At 36.1% G+C, this 20120-nt stretch overlaps 3 protein-coding genes and 1 pseudogene across 4 annotated transcripts; 1 reads left to right on the top strand and 3 right to left on the bottom strand.

The window, feature by feature from the left end:
* Window positions 1-1507: 1507 nt before the first annotated feature.
* LOC109147253 lies at window positions 1508-10244 on the bottom strand. 2 transcript variants are annotated; one of them, XM_019294910.1, is made up of 5 exons: window positions 10005-10244; window positions 9711-9887; window positions 9449-9636; window positions 6689-6693; window positions 1508-1520 (listed from the first exon to the last, which is right to left on the bottom strand). In XM_019294910.1, coding segments are annotated over exons 1-5 (480 nt in total). In that variant the 5' UTR covers window positions 10113-10244; the 3' UTR covers window positions 1508-1518. The 2 variants fall into 2 exon arrangements, with proteins under 2 accessions (XP_019150455.1, XP_019150454.1); XM_019294909.1 differs by lacking the exons at window positions 1508-1520; window positions 6689-6693 and having other exon boundaries at window positions 9262-9636.
* Window positions 10245-12529: 2285 nt separating this feature from the next.
* Window positions 12530-13668, top strand: LOC109147226 (annotated as a pseudogene).
* A 70-nt stretch (window positions 13669-13738) lies between these two features.
* LOC109147225 lies at window positions 13739-16727 on the bottom strand. The gene is made up of 4 exons (XM_019294856.1): window positions 16241-16727; window positions 14802-16067; window positions 14576-14607; window positions 13739-13816 (listed from the first exon to the last, which is right to left on the bottom strand). The coding sequence occupies exons 1-4, from the start codon at window positions 16725-16727 to the stop codon at window positions 13739-13741; spliced, it is 1863 nt and encodes a 620-aa protein (XP_019150401.1).
* A 49-nt stretch (window positions 16728-16776) lies between these two features.
* On the bottom strand, window positions 16777-18675 carry LOC109147224. Its single transcript, XM_019294855.1, has 3 exons — window positions 18575-18675; window positions 17554-18479; window positions 16777-17444 (listed from the first exon to the last, which is right to left on the bottom strand). The coding sequence occupies exons 1-3, from the start codon at window positions 18673-18675 to the stop codon at window positions 16777-16779; spliced, it is 1695 nt and encodes a 564-aa protein (XP_019150400.1).
* Window positions 18676-20120: the final 1445 nt, after the last annotated feature.

Genomic DNA, 20120 nt, shown 5'->3' with positions numbered 1-20120 from the left:
ACACCGCTAGTGATAGAAGGAGTCGCACCGTGGTAGGTTTGACCACTGGACTGAAGGTGTCGAAAAAATCTTCACCGGCTACCTGGTTAAAGCCCTTGGCCACCAGGCGAGCCTTGTAGCGCTTTATAGAGCCATCTGCAGTGCGTTTGGTGCGGAACACCCACTTGCACCCTATGATATTCATGTCAGCTTTAGGAGGTACAAGCCTCCAGGTGCCGTTGTGCAGGAGTGCATTAAATTCCTGGTCCATAGCATCCCGCCACTCGGGATGTCCTACGGCTTGTGAATAACATGTCAGTTGTCGTGGTTAAAGCATGAAACTGCTTGTTTGTGCCCCGAGTCATGTGTCGCAGTCGCATCACATGCTCCTGAACTGGAGCTGCTTGGCGTTTAGTTTTATGTGTCTTAGCCAGGGCAGTCCTGGATGGGCCTTCTATTGCCAAAGGCGCTGAACCCGGAGTGGGAGGTAAGGGCCCGGATGAGGGCGGGGCAACTGCTATGGGTAATTCCGGTGCCGTTGGTGTTATTATGGGCCCAGCTGCCTACGGAGCTGGTGATGATGCCAGTTCCCGTTTATCCTGCAGTGTAGAGTCTGAAAAAGGAAAAGTAGATTCGTCAAATCGGACATGACGACAGATGTATACTTTTCCACTAGTTAGATCCAGGCATCTATAGCCCCTATAGCTAGGAGGGTAACCTAGGAAGACACACGAGCTTGAGCGGTACTCTATCTTGTGCCTGTTATACGGCCGAAGATATGGGTAACACCTGCAGCCAAAGACCCGTAGAAACGTGTATGGGGGTGACGCTTTGTATAGGCGGCAGTAGGGGCTTTCAAAATTCAGGACTGATGAGGGAAGGTAATTTATGAGACACGTGGCAGTTTCGAAGGCGTAATCCCAGTATTGCAAGGGTACTGACCCTTCGGCTAGGAGAGCTAAACCGGTTTCGACAATATGTCTATTCTGGCGCTCAACTTTGCCATTCTGCTCATGCGTGTAAGCGCATGATTGTCTGTGGTTAATTCCGAGGGTTTGAAAGGTTTTGTGTAACTTTTGATACTCTCCACCTAAGTCTGACTGAATAGATTTGATAGAACGCATGAATTGGCGTTCTACCATGACTCTAAAGGACTCAAACACTTTATAAATATCTGATTTTACCCGTAAGGGATAAAAACCAGCAGAATCGAGTACAATCGTCTACAAAGAGTACGAAATATTTAAAACCGCTACTTGAATGGATCGGGGCTGGTCCCCAAATATCCGTATATAACAAATCAAGTACATTTTTACTAGAATTGGCTACTCTATCTAACGGAAACCGTGACGCTTTTCCCATATGACAAGCAGCGCATGATCCAAAAGACTCGGTTTTATTGCGAAGGACAGGACACACTTGTAGCACTTTATTGAGGACTTGACTGTGAGGATGGCCCAATCGACGATGCCACATCACTGGAGTGGTCCGGGCACTAAGGAATGCGAAATGAAACTGGGATAGCGGAAGCTTGTATAGTCCTCCCGAGGTGGGGCCTTTAAGCAGAATTTCCTGCGTTTTCGAATCCTTCACAACAAAACAATGTTTATGAAATTCAAAGAAAACATCATTCTCATTAGTAAATCTTTGAACTGACAACAACGGAACTGACAAATTTGGAACGTGCAATACATTTGACATATTTAACTGTTTAGACACGGAAGGTATAGATGCGGATCCAACATGCGAAATAAGCAAACCTGTGCCATTACCGACGCGCAGGACATCTCCACCATTGTATTCTGATGCATGGGAAAGCATAGAGGCATCCGGTGTCGCGTGGGCCGATGCTCCGGTATCCGGAAATCACGAGCCGGCAGCCGAGACCACATCGTCGCCGGTGGCCGTTAAATTCGCCTGAGGTGCCGGTTGGGTACTGTAACGCTTGTTACATGTCAGTGCACCATGCCCATGAGCCCGGCAGATTTGGCACCTAATCTGCCCACCACCACGTCCGCCATTGCGTCCGCCACCACGCCATTGACCGCCACGATTGCCCCGATTGCCGCGGCCTGAATTGCCGCGTCTGCCACTGGAGCCGGACTGCTGACTGCCCTGCGCAACATACAACGCTGCAGGTGCTCCCGGTGTGATATCATCTGCTGCAATGAATTCTTGAGCCATCAAGAAATCGGCAAGTTGGGGCAACGTCACTGGATTGCCGGAGACCGTAAGCGATGATGCCATACTCCGGAATTCGGGGCGGAGACCTCGGAACACCCAGAGGTTCTGCTCATCCAGGGATAATGGCCGGCCGGCCAACGAGAGGGCTTCTACGATTAATTGCGCCTGGCCAATGTAATCCGCCGCCGTCATATTCCCTTGCCGCAAGGACTGAAACTGTCCGAGAAGGTTCAAGCACCTGGCACGTGAACTGGAGCCGAGAGCGGTGGTTATGGAATCCCAAACCTGTTTGGAGGTATCTCGACCGACAGCAAGGTGTAACACTTCGTCGGCCATTGAGGACACCAGCAGCGAGAGAATTGAGGCATCTTGGCGCACCCATGTTTTGTACTCTGGATTCGGAATGTGCGTCGAGATCGCCACACCGGAGGATGAATCGGCGGTCGTCGGACTGGCCATGGTTGGAGCCGGACACGGCGTTTCTCCGGTGACGAATCCCAATAATTCCTGTCCCTTGAGAAACGGGACTAATTGAGTGCGCCAGAACAAAAAATTGCGCGACGTGAGTTTGATAGACACAAAATGATGTGCCGAGGCCAAGGAGTTTGACGCGGTGGTCGAATTGGGGTTAGAGGTGGTGATGGTTCTTTCCGACGAGTTTGTCGACATTTTTGGGTGAGGGGAGAAAAAAGAGGAGGATCGAACGTGAGACGTTACTGATACCAGATGAGAAGTGTGATTCAAACTTGAATTAATCAGATAATTACAACATTATTAAAAGAGGTTTAAACAACGTAAACCTCTCCTAATTATCAGCTTTGACTAGACTACTTAACTAGTGCCATACAAATACTAACATTATTATAAGCTAATAATATAACATTATTGACAGGGAGAAGTGTCAGAAACCCTTTGCCTTTTCTATTGTCTACCTAATTACCTCTACCGCCGAGATGTTTCTGAGTATCGAAGGATACTGGAAAACTTTATTTGGGCCTTTGGCGGCAACAGTGGGCTAATATTGTATCTAGCCCACTAACCGGCCCAATATAATTTCTAATGGGCAAATTATTATGTGGACCCGGGTCATTGTATCTTATAATATCATCGCCTTATATTATATATATGCATTATACTCTTACTCATCTTCTTCAAGTCTCATGCATCATTGCTATATGAGGTTGCTTTTCAGATTTGGAAGCCATTAAACCTAGCTACTTCATGTGCTCTTATTGTATAGTTGGATGAAGTTCACTTTTAATAAATAAATAAATAATCTTTATTTTTACTTTGTTTCCTAGAAATTATTATCAAATCTTAAGTATTGAACACGTAATTTTACAATGGTGTTTAATGTATTGACTATGTGATATATTATTTGTATCATTTCATTTATCATGTTTATTTCGTCGGAAATAAACACCATCTCTGCCTACCGGAGTTGTGCATCTCCTAAGGCACAAATTGTCTGCTTGGATTGCAGGTCTGTAGTATCAAACTAGTATTTTCACTTGTGCGATGCACGGAATAAAATTGTTGTAATATATTAAAAATATTTAAATTGATATATAATTATTTTAAGAGTTAATTTCACCAGAGGTCGCTTATCTTTCCTGACAATTCCAAATTTAATCATAGACTATAGTTATTAATTATGACGATTTATTCTATGTTATAATTCTTACGTTAATATTCTTACTAGTATTATTAACACTTAATTACTTTTAGATATTATTATTACCACTTATATTATTATTATTATATTATTATTATTATTATTATTATTATTATTATTATTATTATTATTATTATTATTAGTTTCTTTTCAAGTTCTGCTAGTATATAATGGTCGTGAGCCACAATAATAATATAACCATAATTAAATATTCTTGTATTGTATTCCGTGAGTCGCAATAATAATATAACAATAATTAAATATTCTTCAATTCTATATTCTTCTAGGATCTCTATTACCATCATTCATTATTCCGTAATTTACCATAATTAAAAAATTTGACCAATTATAAAGAGAGATTATTAACTAATGCACGGGACAATTTTTTAATTAAAAATTTTAAAAATTCATTAATAAAACATAACGTTCTCATAGTTTTTTCTTAGAAACTATTTAATAAAGTATTTTTTTTTAGAAATTGGTGGGCCAAACCGCCTACGGCAGTTTGCGGTGGATAGATCTCGAAAAAATACGCGATTTCAAAAAAACATTTGTCCAAAACGGACAACCGAGTCAAAAGTTATACCTTGCCGAACTTTTGACACTTTACAACTTAAAAAAAAAAAAAAAAAAAAAAAAAAAAAAAAAAAAAAAATTGATCACCGATTCAGCCGGCGAGGCGGCCGCGGAGGAGGCCGATTCCGACCTTCCTCGACGCGGCGAGCGCCGCGATTTTTGCAACACTGATATATAGTATAGATATAGATTAGAATATGAATAGTATTACACAATTTTATAATATTAGAATAGAATTTTAACATAGAATTATTATAGAAATTGATATATTTTAACACAAAATTATTGTAGAAATCGATATATTTTATTAGGAAGAGAGATTTTTTAGGAATTGGGCGAGAAGTTAAAAGTTCAAGATTTTGTTTTTATATATAGTATAGAATAGATATCGATTACAATAGAAATTGTATTACACTATTTTATAATATTAGAATAGAATTTTAACCCAGAATTATTGTACGAATGAGAAAGTAGAAATCAATATATTTTATTAGGAAGAGAGATTTTTTAGGAATTGGGCGGGAAGTTAAAAGTTCTGGATTTTGTTTTTATATATAGTATAGATATAGATTACAATAGGAATTGTATTACACTATTTTATAATATTAGAATATAATTTTAACACAGAATTATTGTACGAATGAGAACGTAGAAATCAATATATTTTATTAGGAAGAGGGATTTTTTAGGAATTGGGCGGGACGTTAAAAGTTCAGGATTTTGTTTTTATATATAGTATAGATGTGGTAAGAAGCGAAACCTATATATAGAGTATATTTGGCAGTCATATATTGCACTTTTTCATTTCTTGCTGTGATGTAGATATGCATGCATGTTCTTTTCATGACATACAAGTTGCTTCAAGAATTTTGGAGGATCTGGATTGTTACATCATTACTCAATATTTGAAAATGCTTAATACATTCAAGATTGAATCATTTGGTAGATTCACACTTAAAATACTTTAATTTTTGTGAAAATGCAAAAAAGTTGAAAGATTTACATAATTGGATTGAACTTGAACGATAGGGTTTATACAATTTGAATGCTAACTTGCTACTCGATCATTTATTCATTTTGAATTGATATTTTAGAAATTTAGTATTTAAGTAATATAATTTCAATCCGAATTTTGAATTATTGTTCTTATTTCTACTTTTTGATTACCATAATCACCCGTTTAATTTTTTATTTTTTTTAATTATTTTTTTTAGTTTTAATTTATCTACTCTTTAATTCACATATTTAAAGTTATCTGGATTATGTAGGAGAGAGAGATAATATAATCAATGAACTTTTGGTAAGATTCTTGACAATATTTCTTCTTTGACTACACTTACGACTATGATGGTTACGTGTGGCAGTTTTTACGTAATCAACAAAATTGTCATGTAGCACAATGGACCTATTTGAAAATTTGAGTTTCTTTATGATGAGGCATGTCCGGTTATGGAGGATAGTAGTCCAACAATGGACCTATTTGAAAATTTGAATTTCTTGATTATGATGATGAGGCATTTTTTATTATGGAGGATAGTTGTCCATTGTATGACATTGATAACTTGTAAAGTTTTGTCACACAAAAAGAAGCTAATGAAATGCACCTTCATTTTTATTACATGTTTCCACCTTACATGGGAGAGATTGCGTCTTTATTGAGTATGTGTTGATCTATTAATCGTTGCATACTTTCAAAAGTCATTTCACTTTGTTTTAAATATGTGTATGTAGTGAAACTTTTTGTTGATGATCTTATGCTTGAGGGCCTCTCACTATATGAAAATAATTTTGTGACTAGTAATTGGCTTATCTATGGCAAGAACTTTTACGAGTATCAAACCATAAACATTGTTAGATGAACTAATTTATGCAAAAAAAAAAAAAAAAAATAATAATAATAATAATAAGAGTAAAAGACATTTTTAGTCCTAGACTTATAGTGGCACAGACAATTTTAGTCCTCCTTAACAAAATCAGACAATTTGTGGACACTCTTATTGTGACGAGGACAATTTTGGTCCTTCGTCAATCTTCCTGTTAGATGCCCCATTTGAGGGGGGTAATTTCGTCTTTTCAACATACCTCATTCTCCTTCACATTATTACCGTCGCTTCTGGTAGACATCTAACTTCTTACCTGAGCAATGGCGAATCTTTCTTATATTCTCTACTTCTTCTTCTTTGCTCTTTGCCTTACTTCTCCAGTTCTCTCTCAGGTGATCTCAGAAAACCCAAGAACGACGTTGCTCGATATTCCGTCCTCGATACACAAAACACTCACGGTGTTCTCCTCCATCAATTCTCAAGCCGAGAAGTCATTTGAAAGTCAGAAATAGGGGTTTTCTTCTCCGTCTGTGTTCTCTCTTCCGCTACATTCTCAATTGGCTGTTCGGGGAATCTCGGAGAGAGATTACAAGTCGCTAACTTTGGCTCAACTCGAGTATGATTATATTCGGCCAAAGTACAGTCACTTCAGACTCGGCTAGATTTGGTGGTTAACTGGATAACGAAGGTGGATCTGAAGCCTATGGAGATGGAGCTCGAGGATGAGAAGCTAGAGGGGCCCATTATCTCTGGAACGAGTCAGGGTAGCGGTGAGTGGTCATTGTAGACATAGGTTATACAATCAGAAGGAGGCTCTTCAAATTCCATCAATTCTGACACATCCAAAAGCACAAGCTTAGCTTAGCAACAGCATCAGCCACATACATACAGTGTTTTGCTCACCAACTACCAAAACTGTAATTCTACGTACGCAAATGTGCGGGCCATTCAGCTAGTCTCTATAGTAAAGACTTTTCTGAAGTTAAGGATTCTCTGCTTAATTTATTCACAATAAGAGAAATAGAAGCTGATTTAGTGTTGAATGGCAAGTATGAGCCTTTATTTGAAAGCATGATAGCAAAGGGGAGGCTGGTTTACTGCCTTTTCTCGGCTTCAATTTTTGTGGGAATTGTTTGTGTTTGGATTTCAAGAGAGAGTAAAGTGCCTTGTTAATCTGCCTCGTCAATCTGCAATGAAGAACAGAAGCTCACTAAGGTAATAAAGTGAAGGAGAAGGAGGTATGTTGAAAAAGACGAAATTACCCCATCTCAAACGAGGCATCTAACAGGAAGATTGACGAAGGACCAAAATTGTCCTCGTCACAATAAGAGTGTCCACAAATTGTCTGATTTTTTTAATGAGGACTAAAATTGTCCATGCCACTATAAGTTCAAGACCAAAAATGTTTTTTACTCTAATAATAATCATAATTGAAGTAATTTATTAACAAAAGCAAATAGAGGAACATTCTTAATTGCCCACAATGCTTGCTGAATACAAATACCTCGATCATGTTGAACAACATAGAAAACATTTCATCTTCCAACACTATCATTGCTTACATTTCTAAAGATTGAACCCATGGAGATTCACCAAGTTTGTGAAAGACTAAACCAATGTTACCAGTACTCCATACCCCTAGAATCATTGTCAATTGTCCGTGAAGACAATATGTGGGTTTGAAGATGCACGCGGAAAGCATTCCAACTTCCTTTAGATTTTCCTCACCTCGGGAGCATTCACACCCAAAAACTTCAGAATAAATCTCTCTGGCGCAGTAGATTTTGATAATAGAGTTAATAGTACTAAAATAACATAAATATTGTCATTTTATATTGCAAAAAGTTTAGAGTTTTACATATTGGCTGGGATTGAACGATAGGGTTTACACAATTTGAATGCTAACTTGCTATTCATTTGTTGGTTTTGAATTCATATTTTAGAAATTTAGTATTCAAGCAATATAATTTCAATTCAGACTTTGAGTTACAAGATAGTATTAAGAATCTAAGATCCTATCATCAAGATTTGAACATATGATCACCCATTTAGAATGGTAACATGGATGACATCATACTACATGATAGTTGCTTTTATTTCTATTTTACTTAACTACGATTATCCGATCCACCCATTTAAGGATTATGTAGTTTTAATTTATTTGCTCTTTAATTTGCATATGTTAGGGTTATATGGATTATGTTAAAGAGAGATAGAATTAGTGAACTTCTGGTAGGGATTCTTGATAATATTTTGGAATTTTTGTCAAGAAAGATGCTAGAAATGTTGTATTGTCCATTGGATGAAGAAATATTTGGTCCAGTCTTAACGACTCAAGTACATGTGACCATTTCTTGGGTTTTATGTAATCAACAAAATTTTCATGTAGCACAATCGATCTATTTGGAAATTTGAGTTTCTTGATGATGACAAGGCACGTCCGGGTATGGAGGATAGTAGTCCATTGTATGACACTGATAACTTGTAACGTTTTGTCACACAAAAAAAAGAAGTTTATAAAATGCACATTTATTTTTATTACATGCTTTCGCCTTACACTAGAGAGATTGTATCTTTATTATATGTTGATCTATTAATCGTGACATATTTTCAAATGTTAATCCTACAAGTGTATTTTCTATTGATGATATTATGCTTGACAATCTCTCATTTATATGAAAATGCTTTAATGACTAGTAATTGGCCTATCTATGGCAGAAATTTTTCTGACTATCAACATTCTTAGATGAACTAATTTACGCAAAAAAAAAAAAAAAAAACAAAAAAAAACAAAAAAAAACAAAAAAAAACAAAACAAAACAAAAACAAAACAAAAAAACAAAAAAAAAAACAAAACAAAAACAAAACAAAAACAAAAACAACATAATTTAAGTAATTTATTAACAAAAGCAAATATAGAAACATTCTTAATTGCCCACAACACTTGCTGATTACAAATACCTTATGCCGAACAACTTAGAAAACATTTCAACTTCCAACACAACCTTTGCAGCTGCACCCAAATAGAACCTAGGGAGATTAACCATACAAAGTTTCTAAAAGGGTAAAACATGGGCATCAAACCAGTCATCATGCATAGACGCATAGTAATTGCCCGCGCAGACAATTTGTGCGTTTGGAGATGCACGAGGAAAGCATTCCAACTTCCTTTGGATTTTTATCACCTCAGAGGCAGTCATACCGCGAGACTTCACAATAACAACTCTCTAGCGTAGGGGATTTTGAGAGCAACATTTTCATAAAAAGCATTTCGAGTGGGAATTCACTGAATGATTCAATCTTGATTGTGTTAAGCATCTTTAGCTCCTGAATAACAAAGCCACTGTCCGGATCCTCCAAAAGCCTTGAAGCAGCTTCTTTGTCATCCTTCCCATGGAACTATAACTCAAGAAGAAATGAAAAACAAGCACAACTGTGAGACATTTGAAAAAGCAAGACAAGAAGAATCATACATGATTGCCAAATATATACTCTACCTCATCCGCAATAATCCGCAGTTCACATAGGTTGGGACATTTTTGAAGCAATTGCATAGCAACGACGAGGTGCTTCTGACAACCAAATTTTAATTGATATAGCTTCATCACTTGCAAATTTATTGCAGTTGGAAACACAGATACATCCATACACTTGCAAAATAGAAATAAAAAACAGAATTATTATCCACCACAAGAACTTTAACAAGCAAGGTAAAGAATTATATCTATCCATGCATTTGCATCAAGTAAAATGAGTTAGATTCTCACCCATGACAACGAAGAGCCACACAACCAAAGAGTCTTAACGGCTTTCAAATGCGGTGCCAACCATCTCGAATCAACAAAATCATACATAGAACCAATAACAGACAACATTTCAAGCTTTGGCGGGTCGATCTTAAACTTATTGATCTCCAGACAACGTCCGAAAGCCAGCTTCTCAAGTTTAGGCAAACTAATACTAGACGCAATTCGACTAACACTACACTTAAATCTAACTTTGAAGAAAGCTAATGAAGTGACATTGGAAAATATACCACAAGCATTTACAGGCAAATGAATAGAGGGACCTCGGACTATCAGTTGCTTAATTGTCCTGCAAGAGAGTAAACAAAATGGCACCTTATATTTCTTCAGATAACTCCCTAAAGATATGTTAAGTTCCTCCACGCCATTTCTTGACAGAAAAAGACACCACCTCTCAAATTCAGACTGCTCTGGCTCAGGATCCATCTTTTCCCTTATCTTTATAGTAAATTTCTTAACCGGCCCAGCACGGAGAAAGAGGATATTATTGATTATGTTCACGAGAGTTATACCTTCATCATCATAGCACTGTTTGACACTTTGCAAGAATTTCTCATCGAACGCAAGCCGCCCATGCTGCAACCAAACGTCATTCCAGTGCCTTGAGAGCAGGGCAGTTCTGGCGACATCTCGGGTGGGCAAACACTCCAAAATTCTGTCCTTTACCTCTACCGGCAGCTCACTTATTAAATCCCTACTTGCATCCGATACGGTTTTGAGTTGCCGAGCCATTAAATTGAAAGAACAATGAGGCATCGGTCGAAATCGAAAGCAAAAATCGTTCTATTGTTCAACTGCAAGATTCCATATTTCGTAAATATAAAGGAAATTAGGAAGCTAAGGGGGGTGTATTCAATCACGACTTTTATAGAGTTTTAAAGACTTTTATGAACTTTAAAAGTTTGGAGGTATTCAATTCAAACTTTTAGAGAGTCTTTAAAAGTTAGGTGGTATTCAATCAAGATTTTTAAAGAGTTTTTAAAAGTCGTGTGGTATTCGATTAAGACTTTTAAAGAGTCTTTAAAAGTCATGTGGTATTCAAAAAGTAATGAACTTTTGTAGACTTTTTAATTTTAAGACTTTTGTAGACTTTTCTTCTCAAATATAAATAGTTGAAATCCAACCATCAACCTCAAGATTTCAAATTTTCTTTCAAACAACTTTGAATGTTTTCTCTCTCTATTTAAACTCTGTTTTTTCCCCTATTTAAACTCTATAAACCTATCTAAATTCAATAAAATTATTTTCTTCTTCATTATTCTATATTTTCCTCATACCTAAACTCTACCAATTTTCTCTCTCTCCTAAACTTTAGAATTTTCATCTAAAAATTCAAAATAATATTATTTTTACTGCATTATTACTTGTTTATATTGATTTTTATTTTTTTTCTATGAATTTTTTTATCCCTAACTTTCTCTAAATACATGAACAAAGCAAATTTTTCATCGTCAAATTTTAGTAAATATTTCATAATATTCATATAAATACTTATATATTTTGATTTTTATTCTTTTTATGTTTATATTCGTAATATACATTTTTCCTTCTTTTTAACAGCAGATTATTACGAATAGCGAATTATTGTTTGCAACAACAATTTGAATATATCAAGTATATATATATATATATATATATATATATATATATATATATATATATATTATTAATATTAGATTTTTATTTTTTTTATTTTATGCAACTTGTAATTATATTTTTAAATATTTTATTTTATCAAGTCTTTTATTATAACTTTTATTGTTCAATATTGTTATGAATTTTTAATGAAATATTTTTTTTGTTGATGTTTATTAATAATATATATAAGTAATTAGCATATAAGCCTCAATATACTATGGATGAAAATAATAATGTTAAGAATGATGATGTGGGTGAAGAACTATATAATAAGAAGAATTTTATTACAACGGAGTATATATTATAAATGTTTTGTAAGAAAATTGTAAATGATAAGAATCAAAATCATTAAAAGTTTGTAAGGATGTATTCAATTTAGAATTTCAATGACTTTTGTAGACTTTTTAAAATAAAAAGTTGATAAAAGTTTATGAATGTTTTTTATATAGACTTTTATAGAGTCTTATAAAGTTTTAAAAAGTTTTGAACAACTCTATGAAAGTCAATCAAAGTTTATTAAAATCTATCATTTTAAAAGTCATTAAAAATCTACAAAAGTCATGATTGAATACACCCCCCCTAAGAGTTGGGAAGAAAATAGAGATTGGGGAAAAGTGACAGAAACCTTCACCTTATGTTTGGTCTGGGCCTTTGCGGGTTAGCAGATCGACTCTGGGAGAAGACTAAGGCTGGCCGCCTGTGGAGCTGAGTGGAGAGTGGAGAATCGCGGTGGAGAAGAGTGGAGAGACGGCTGAGTCGCAGAGCTGAAGAGTGTTGAACTAGAGTCTAGGGATTTCATTTTCGTTTGAGAGATTTTACATTATATATTTAAGTATTTATTATGTAATATGTGGTCGTCCTCCTCCGAGTATGTTGATTCTACTCACTATGATCCTACACTTTAAAATTCACCATTTTTTGTTCTTCGAGTTTCAAAATGTTATTAATTATAGTCCTTCGAGTTTTAAAATAGAGTTAATTAACGATTTGGTCCCTCGACTATGAGGATTTTACCAATTTGGTCTTCGATTATCAAAATTCCTCAATTTAGTCCCCAACTATGCTCTTTTTACACGAAATAGTCCTCAGTCTAATTTTTCGGTCAAATTAAAAGGGTAAATTCGGAATTTGAAAAATCTTCTTCTTCTTCTTCCCTAATTCGTTGCTTTTATACGTGGTCAACAGGAGGCCCTTCTCGGAGACCCTGGTTGAGGTGCTTTACAACATCAACGAGCTTCTCCAGAAGACGACGCAGAGGTGCCGCTCACGAAGGTCCGCCTCGTCAAGAAAGTCGCTCTGGTGGTCGTTACCGGCGACCGTTGCCTCTGCGGCGCGTTTAACAGTAATATCCTCAAGAAAGCCGAGGCCAGGATTAAGGAATTGAAGGGCCTCAGTGTGGATTACACCGTGATTAGCGTGGGGAAGAAGGGGGATACGTATTTCCTCGACGGCAGCTCTCTTCCAACCGCAAAAGACACGCAGGCCCAGGCAATCGCCGATGATGTCTTCTCGCTTTTCGTGAGCGAAGAGGTCGACAAGGTTGTGCTTTTGTACACAAAGTTCGTGTCTTTGGTCAAATCCGAGCCCGTGATTCACACCTTAGTCCCCCTAGGGAGAGATCTGCGACATAAACGACAATTGTGTCGACGCAGCAGATGATGAGTTCTTCATGCTGACTACCAAAGAAGGGAAACTAATGGTGGAGAGAGACGTAAGAAGGATTGAAACCCCAGAATTCTCATCAATCTTGGAGTTCGAGCAGGACCCGGTTCAGATTCTAGACGCCCTGTTGCCTCTCTACTTGAACAGTCAAATTATGAGAGCTTTGCAGAAATCGCTAGCCAGAAGCCACATGATGAGTGCAATGAGCAATGCCACGACAACGCTAATTAACGAATTGAAGAAGAACATGTCTATAGCTTACAACAGACAACGCCATGCGAAGACTACCGGAGAAATCTTGGAGATTGTTGCCGGAGAATTGTGATTCAGATCAAATAAGAGTAGATAATTTCTTCTAAAGTGGCAGGTGAGGGATGCGGCCATTAGTGCTCTCACTAGGTCTGAAGCTCATTTTTGCTCTCAGTGAAGAAAATGATTGGGTTGAACTGAAGATGGAATACAAAAGCCTTCGCCTGAGTTAAGGAAGAAGAGTGATTTTTTCAAATTCCGAATTTACCCTTTAGTTTTACTAGAAAATTAGACTGAGGACCATTTCGTGTAAAAAGAGTATAGTCGGGGACTAAATTGAATAATTTTGATAGTCGAAGACTAAATTGGTGAAATCCTCATAGTCGAAGGTCCAAATTGATAATCAACTCTTTAAAATATTACTAAATATGGTCCAAGCATTAATTTGCTCGGTTTGCACTGTGTAAATAAAAGACAAAACTATTCTTTCATTTTTAAGTAAAAATATAACTTTTGGACCAACGAATGCATCTTCTTTGTTTCTAGTTCTTCTTCTTTAAGTTTCAATTTATCCTAATATAATGATATCCAAAATACTAATATGAACAAAAAAATTAAAATTAAAATTTAAAAGTCCTAATCCAAACTTAAAAATCACATTACCAATAAGATGGAATGACACACATTTTTTTTTTTTGTCTACTCCATTCCCAAAGCCAATGATCAAACCATTCACCTTTAATTATTAAAGATGAACTAGTAGTTGCGCCCGTGCGATGCACGGCCATATTATTATGCTGATATGTATAAAAAATTGTTTTATTCATTATATGGTCAATAAAGTTATAGACGTCACAAATACACAAAATAAAATATTTCATTGTAAAATAATGAAACAACAATTACAAATTATTAAAGATTTCTTTATAAACTACATTTTGAGTCTTATTTAAAAGACCTCTAGACTCGCCACATATTAAGACCTTAAGACCATCTGGATTACTGACCCGAGAAACTGCAACACACAATTGTCCATGGTTAAAAACTGATTTTTCAATAACAAACCAACATGTGAAAGCGTTTGACCTTGACTTTTGTTGATCGTCATTGCATATGATAACATCAGTGGGAATTGCTTTCGTTGAAACTTGAATGGAAGTCTTGGGTCTGAAGGAGTCAAAGATAGTCTCGGTATCAAAACCTTTGTACCTGCGTTATTCCCAGCTATAATTTTTCCCTCGATAACATGATTTCCGAACTGTGTTACTATTAACCTTGTACCATTGCACAACCCCATAGAGTGATCTATATTTCTCAACAGCATAACTGGAGTTCCAACTTTCAACGTTAGAGAGTGATTTGGTACACCCGAACACCTCAAGCTATTTAAAAATTCTGTTGTGTGTACTTGAGATTGCATATCAAAGTTTGACTCTGCCTTGCAAACAGAATCACAACTCAAGTATGTCATTGAAGCAGCTTGATTAATACCATTCATGTATTCATTGACCTCATCAACTACATCTAAGGTTGGAGCTAATATAGCTCTATTCTCCAGTTGACTTTCATCCATGTTCCCAGTACGGTACTCCGGAAATGTGCTTTCAACAATTTGCCTAATAGGATCAACCTCGTTTTCTAATACAATTGAATACAGTATCATTATATTGCAATCAACACCATTGTCTTCACCAAGATTACCATCACCTAAATCTGCAATCCATTTGGCAAAACTATCTAACTTTTGAACATCATCTTCATTAGTAAGACCTTGCAATCTTAAATTCTTGGTTAGACGCAGAACTTGACAATTATTCCACAGGTAAGATGAATTAATACTGGCTTGAACAATATCTTGTCTAGTACCTTTTGGGATAACGGGTAAAATTTGTCTAAAGTCTCCACCCAACACCACTGTTTTCCCGCCAAATGTCATTGATGAGCTCCTTGAGTTCTTGAAACGCATTAAATCTCTCATTGTTCGGTCCAATGCTTCAAAACAATGTTTGTGCATCATCGGAGCTTCATCCCAAATTATTAGTTTGCATTTGATTATCAATTCAGCAAGCGCACTGCCTTGCTTGATGCTGCAAGTGGAGTCCTCATTAACAGCAATTGGTATAGCAAACTTGGAATGTGCAGTCCTACCACCAGGCAGCAGCAACGAAGCTATACCGCTTGATGCTACATTTAGAACTATCTCGCCCTTGGACCGTACAACTGCTGAAATAGCCTTCCACAAAAATGTTTTTCCTGTCCCACCATAACCATAAACGAAATACATTCCACCTTTCTCTGTTTCAACATCTGCCATCACCTTATTGTATATGACTAACTGTTCATCGGTTAGTTTCGGATGCAACGAATTATGTTGATGCAATAGAGCTTCCCTATCATATGACATCTCCTCGAACAACAACCTGTTACCGGAAAACAAATCGTTGTTTTCATCTGGCATTGGCATAGGTGGATAATCTGATAGAGATTTGTTCCAAGCATTCAACAACTTCTCGATTTCAATCAAAGAAATTTTTTTTTTTTTTGAGATTCATTTAGACTTAAATCTACAATATAAGAAGAAAGAAACGTAAGATGTAATGCTTTAAAGAATGGATATGAATAATTAATAATATAACAATAAATGTTACCTGAGACTGAGAGGTTCCTTCTACAAATATATTGAGCATCATCTGATAAGTATTGCCAAACCATCTCCCAAACATTTTCTGGCTTGGACATTGAATTGGATGTTAGAAGTGTAACAAACAACTTACGTAGCGAATGGGGTAAAGACCAAGATGCTGCCTCAGTGATTGCATCAACATACTCTTTATCATCTTCAATTAATCCGCGTGCATAACATGCATCTCTAAATGAATTGTATTGAACACCATCTACTTGTTTAATCTCATCAAATGAAGTCGGTCCACGAACTATATTAACTAAACATCTAAGATAAAAAATCTCACCAGTATTTGGTGGCACATAAAAGATTCGACCAATTGCCCAATTTCTCTGCCTAGGTTGCCATTCTCTTTTATCATTTTTCCAAACAAATTTGGTTGGCATCTGTGAGTAAGTCAACTGCCTCCCTGCAGCGTACTTTTTATTAGCCTCAAACCAGGCAGTAAACATGCTTTGAGCTACTGTCGGTCTATTTACAACATCATTGACCAAATCGTCGTCATGGAATATTGGGGAGATGAAAACTCAACCGCTCAACCGATGGATTCCTGAATTGTATGTCAAACGCAAAAATCCTCCACGCGGCCTCAGGGGGTGAAATATATCTACAGTCATAGTATATCTTGATTTCATCTATAATCTTTCCAGTAGATTCTTCCACCCCACTGTTGTAGAATTCAGCCGTGACCCTATCATTACCCTTGTTGACGTACTTGAATAAGTACTTTATTGACCTAGATTGGTTGCACCGCTCCACATTAATATGAGCCCTGTACTTCATAAGCAAATGTCTATTGTGTGGAACAACATATCTACTATCAAGGTCAATCCCATTCCTCCGAACTGTACGACCATTATCTCTACGCTGATATATTGGATATCTATCAAAATCCACTGTTGAGTTTTCCACAAATTTTTTGGGGAAGAATTTAGAACACATACCTTTTATCATGCAAGGTGAATTCTTCCTAACTGCACCACATGGACCGTGAATCATAAATTCTGCTACAGCTTGATAATACTCAGGTTCGCACAGTTGACTTGGAATCTCGACAGATATGATCCGGTCAATATCTTTAGAATTAGGGTAAGGGTTACTCTTGCTCAAGAATATCAAAATGTGAGCATGTGGCAGTCCCCTTTTTTGAAATTCAATGGTGTAAATTACTGCAAGAAACAAACAATATGCACTTGGATCTTTAAAATCGTTGAAAAATTTAAAAGATATGTTACAACCAAAAATAATCAAATATATTGATGAAATGACATAAATTACCTGCATCTACCACTCCAAAAATTTTCTCTTTCTGAATTTCTTTAATTAGTGCATTTAATTTCATTTTAAACACACGACATACTATATCTGGCCTATCTTCAGCTTTGAGTTTCCTTGGTTGTAAAAATCTTTCAATCTCGGGCCACTTAGGATTACATGTGAATGTAATAAATAGACTTGGATACCCGATCCATCTACAAATAGCCATTGCATCTTGGTAATTCTGCACCATATATCTTGCGCCTCCGGTAAAACTCGATGTCAAAATTATGCGTTTTCCTTGGGCAGTAGGATCTACTTCGCCACGTGTTAACGCATCTGTCAAACATTTGTAAGATTCACATCGAAGTGACTTTTGATGAGACCTAATATAAACCAAGCGTCCTGATTCTATCATGGTATAAGCATCAACCAAATATTGTTGGAACAACCGCCTAGCATAAAGCAAAGTTGACATTTCATTGAACCTATCTTGCAAACGGAATGAGAAATACTCCCTGGGACTAAGTTTACTCCTTGCATTTGAACTCCTGCCTTCAAGAGTAGTAAATTGTATGTCGTCTCTGTATCCGTCTTCACCATAAGGAAAGAGTAGTGGGTACTGCAGTGGGAGATATGCTGGATTTAATTCAGTTATTCTTTGAAAATGTCCAGCTTTGGACTCCACCAATATATCTCTTTCTCCCATGTTTGGGTCTAAATCACCAACAATCAATGCAGCCACCTCCCCAACCTGTGGCAAGTTATATGTCCTTGCATCCTTGGTCCTCTTACCAATGAGTTTGATTTTAATATCAGCTCTATGGTTACTTTCCATCTCTGTTTTGGCCATTCTAAAACTTTGAACCAAAACATTATTTTTATCCAGTGCATCTTTAATGTCTTTAACAATTTCACGATGGATTGTAATGTTTGACTCATCTTCCCTGTTTGGAATATAAAAACCCATACAATTTTATAATCTATATTGTTACAAAAATGATGTTAATCTATTTAAAATAAATAAACATACATAACTTACCCAAGTGCAGTTATACGATTTGTGATCTCGTTTTGAGTGTCATAAATATACAATTGAGCAAACTTTGGTCTCTCGCCAGATTGTGGGAGCAAACTACCCATCAAGTGAAAATTTTGACCATGTAACCGAAAAGTCGGTGGTGCACTACCATTGTTGACCGTTCTGTAATTTTTCCACCCATGGAAGTAAAGCAAAACATATTGTTAAAGCACCGAATGTTCTTTAGGAAATGGTTACTCTTTTGATCTTGGTTAAAGAACAACTGCCTGATTGCCATAGGTGAAATATTAAGATGCGGCAACTTTATCTTTCCATGACCGCAACATAGTGAATATTTCGGATTCCGAACACCGCTAGATTTATTTACTCGCTCCTCTAACCAAAACATAGCTCCACAATGATTGCATGAGTACGTTTGATCACCAATATCACTGTAATAATCTAGAAGAAAACAAATGTTATTACTCTTACCTAAACAAAAATAATAAAGGTTATTACTCGTACCTATACTCACCATTAACATTTGCCGAGTTTGACGGTGTATCATGGACCACACTATCAAAAGCGGACAACAAATTAAATTGCATTGACGCCTTTGGTGTTGAGCTATTGTCATCCACCACGCACGATCTTGTTGTTTGAACTATAAGATGATAAAAAACGTTATTATTCATAAACTAAACATTATACATTCATATTTTTAAAAACGATTTACTTAATTGCGCAACTTTACTATTTGTTAGATTTGTCAAAGGCCCTCGCCTTTCGTTGGACACCATAGGGGTAGTTTCGAGCACGTTAGATTGCAATGTCATTGATTGAGTAATATTTTGTAAAACTATTAGGAAACAAAATTAATTTTAATACACCAAAAAAAAAATCAAAAAATAATATAGTAATTATATATAGATATATAATTTATAATAGAAATTTGACTATCAATACCTCCACTTTGTCCACCCAAAAAATGGCTATTATTAACATGTGTAATCTTCTCTCTATCACTTGCCAATTGTAGTGCAATTGAACACTCTAAACAAAGAATTTCAAAAAATCTAACATTAATCTCTATAATATGAATAAATAAAATAAAATTTATTATACCATAGTACCGACAATATTGATTAAAATAAAAGGACTAACCATCCATCACAGTTACTTTTGGTGTGTTGAATGTTGCATTTTCTGTACAATTAGATAATAAAATAAAGAATTACTAATAAATCTTACGAAAGAATACAATGGTGTTGTATGTACTAATAAAAGACAATAAATCTATATTGCACCATATAGATTATCACATTAAATAAACAAATTTACCCCAAAAAAACAAATGCTATATATGTAACATTCCTAAATTAAAATACAATAAACACCACAGCAAAGGTTCCTATATAAATAAGCGTATGTATAATTATAGCTGATTAACCATTAGTAACCATAACATCTCATACCATTGTATACGTTGAAAGGTTGTGTAGAAAGACCCCCACACTGTGTCCCAGTAAAACGCCTCTTATTTTGAGATGTTTCAGTAACACATGTA

This window comes from Ipomoea nil, unplaced genomic scaffold (assembly GCF_001879475.1).
Source record: "Ipomoea nil cultivar Tokyo-kokei standard unplaced genomic scaffold, Asagao_1.1 scaffold1978, whole genome shotgun sequence".
NCBI classification, from domain to species: domain Eukaryota; kingdom Viridiplantae; phylum Streptophyta; class Magnoliopsida; order Solanales; family Convolvulaceae; genus Ipomoea; species Ipomoea nil.
The sequence above is the reverse complement of the archived record's forward strand: the minus strand, read 5'-3'. Positions and strand labels throughout refer to the sequence as shown.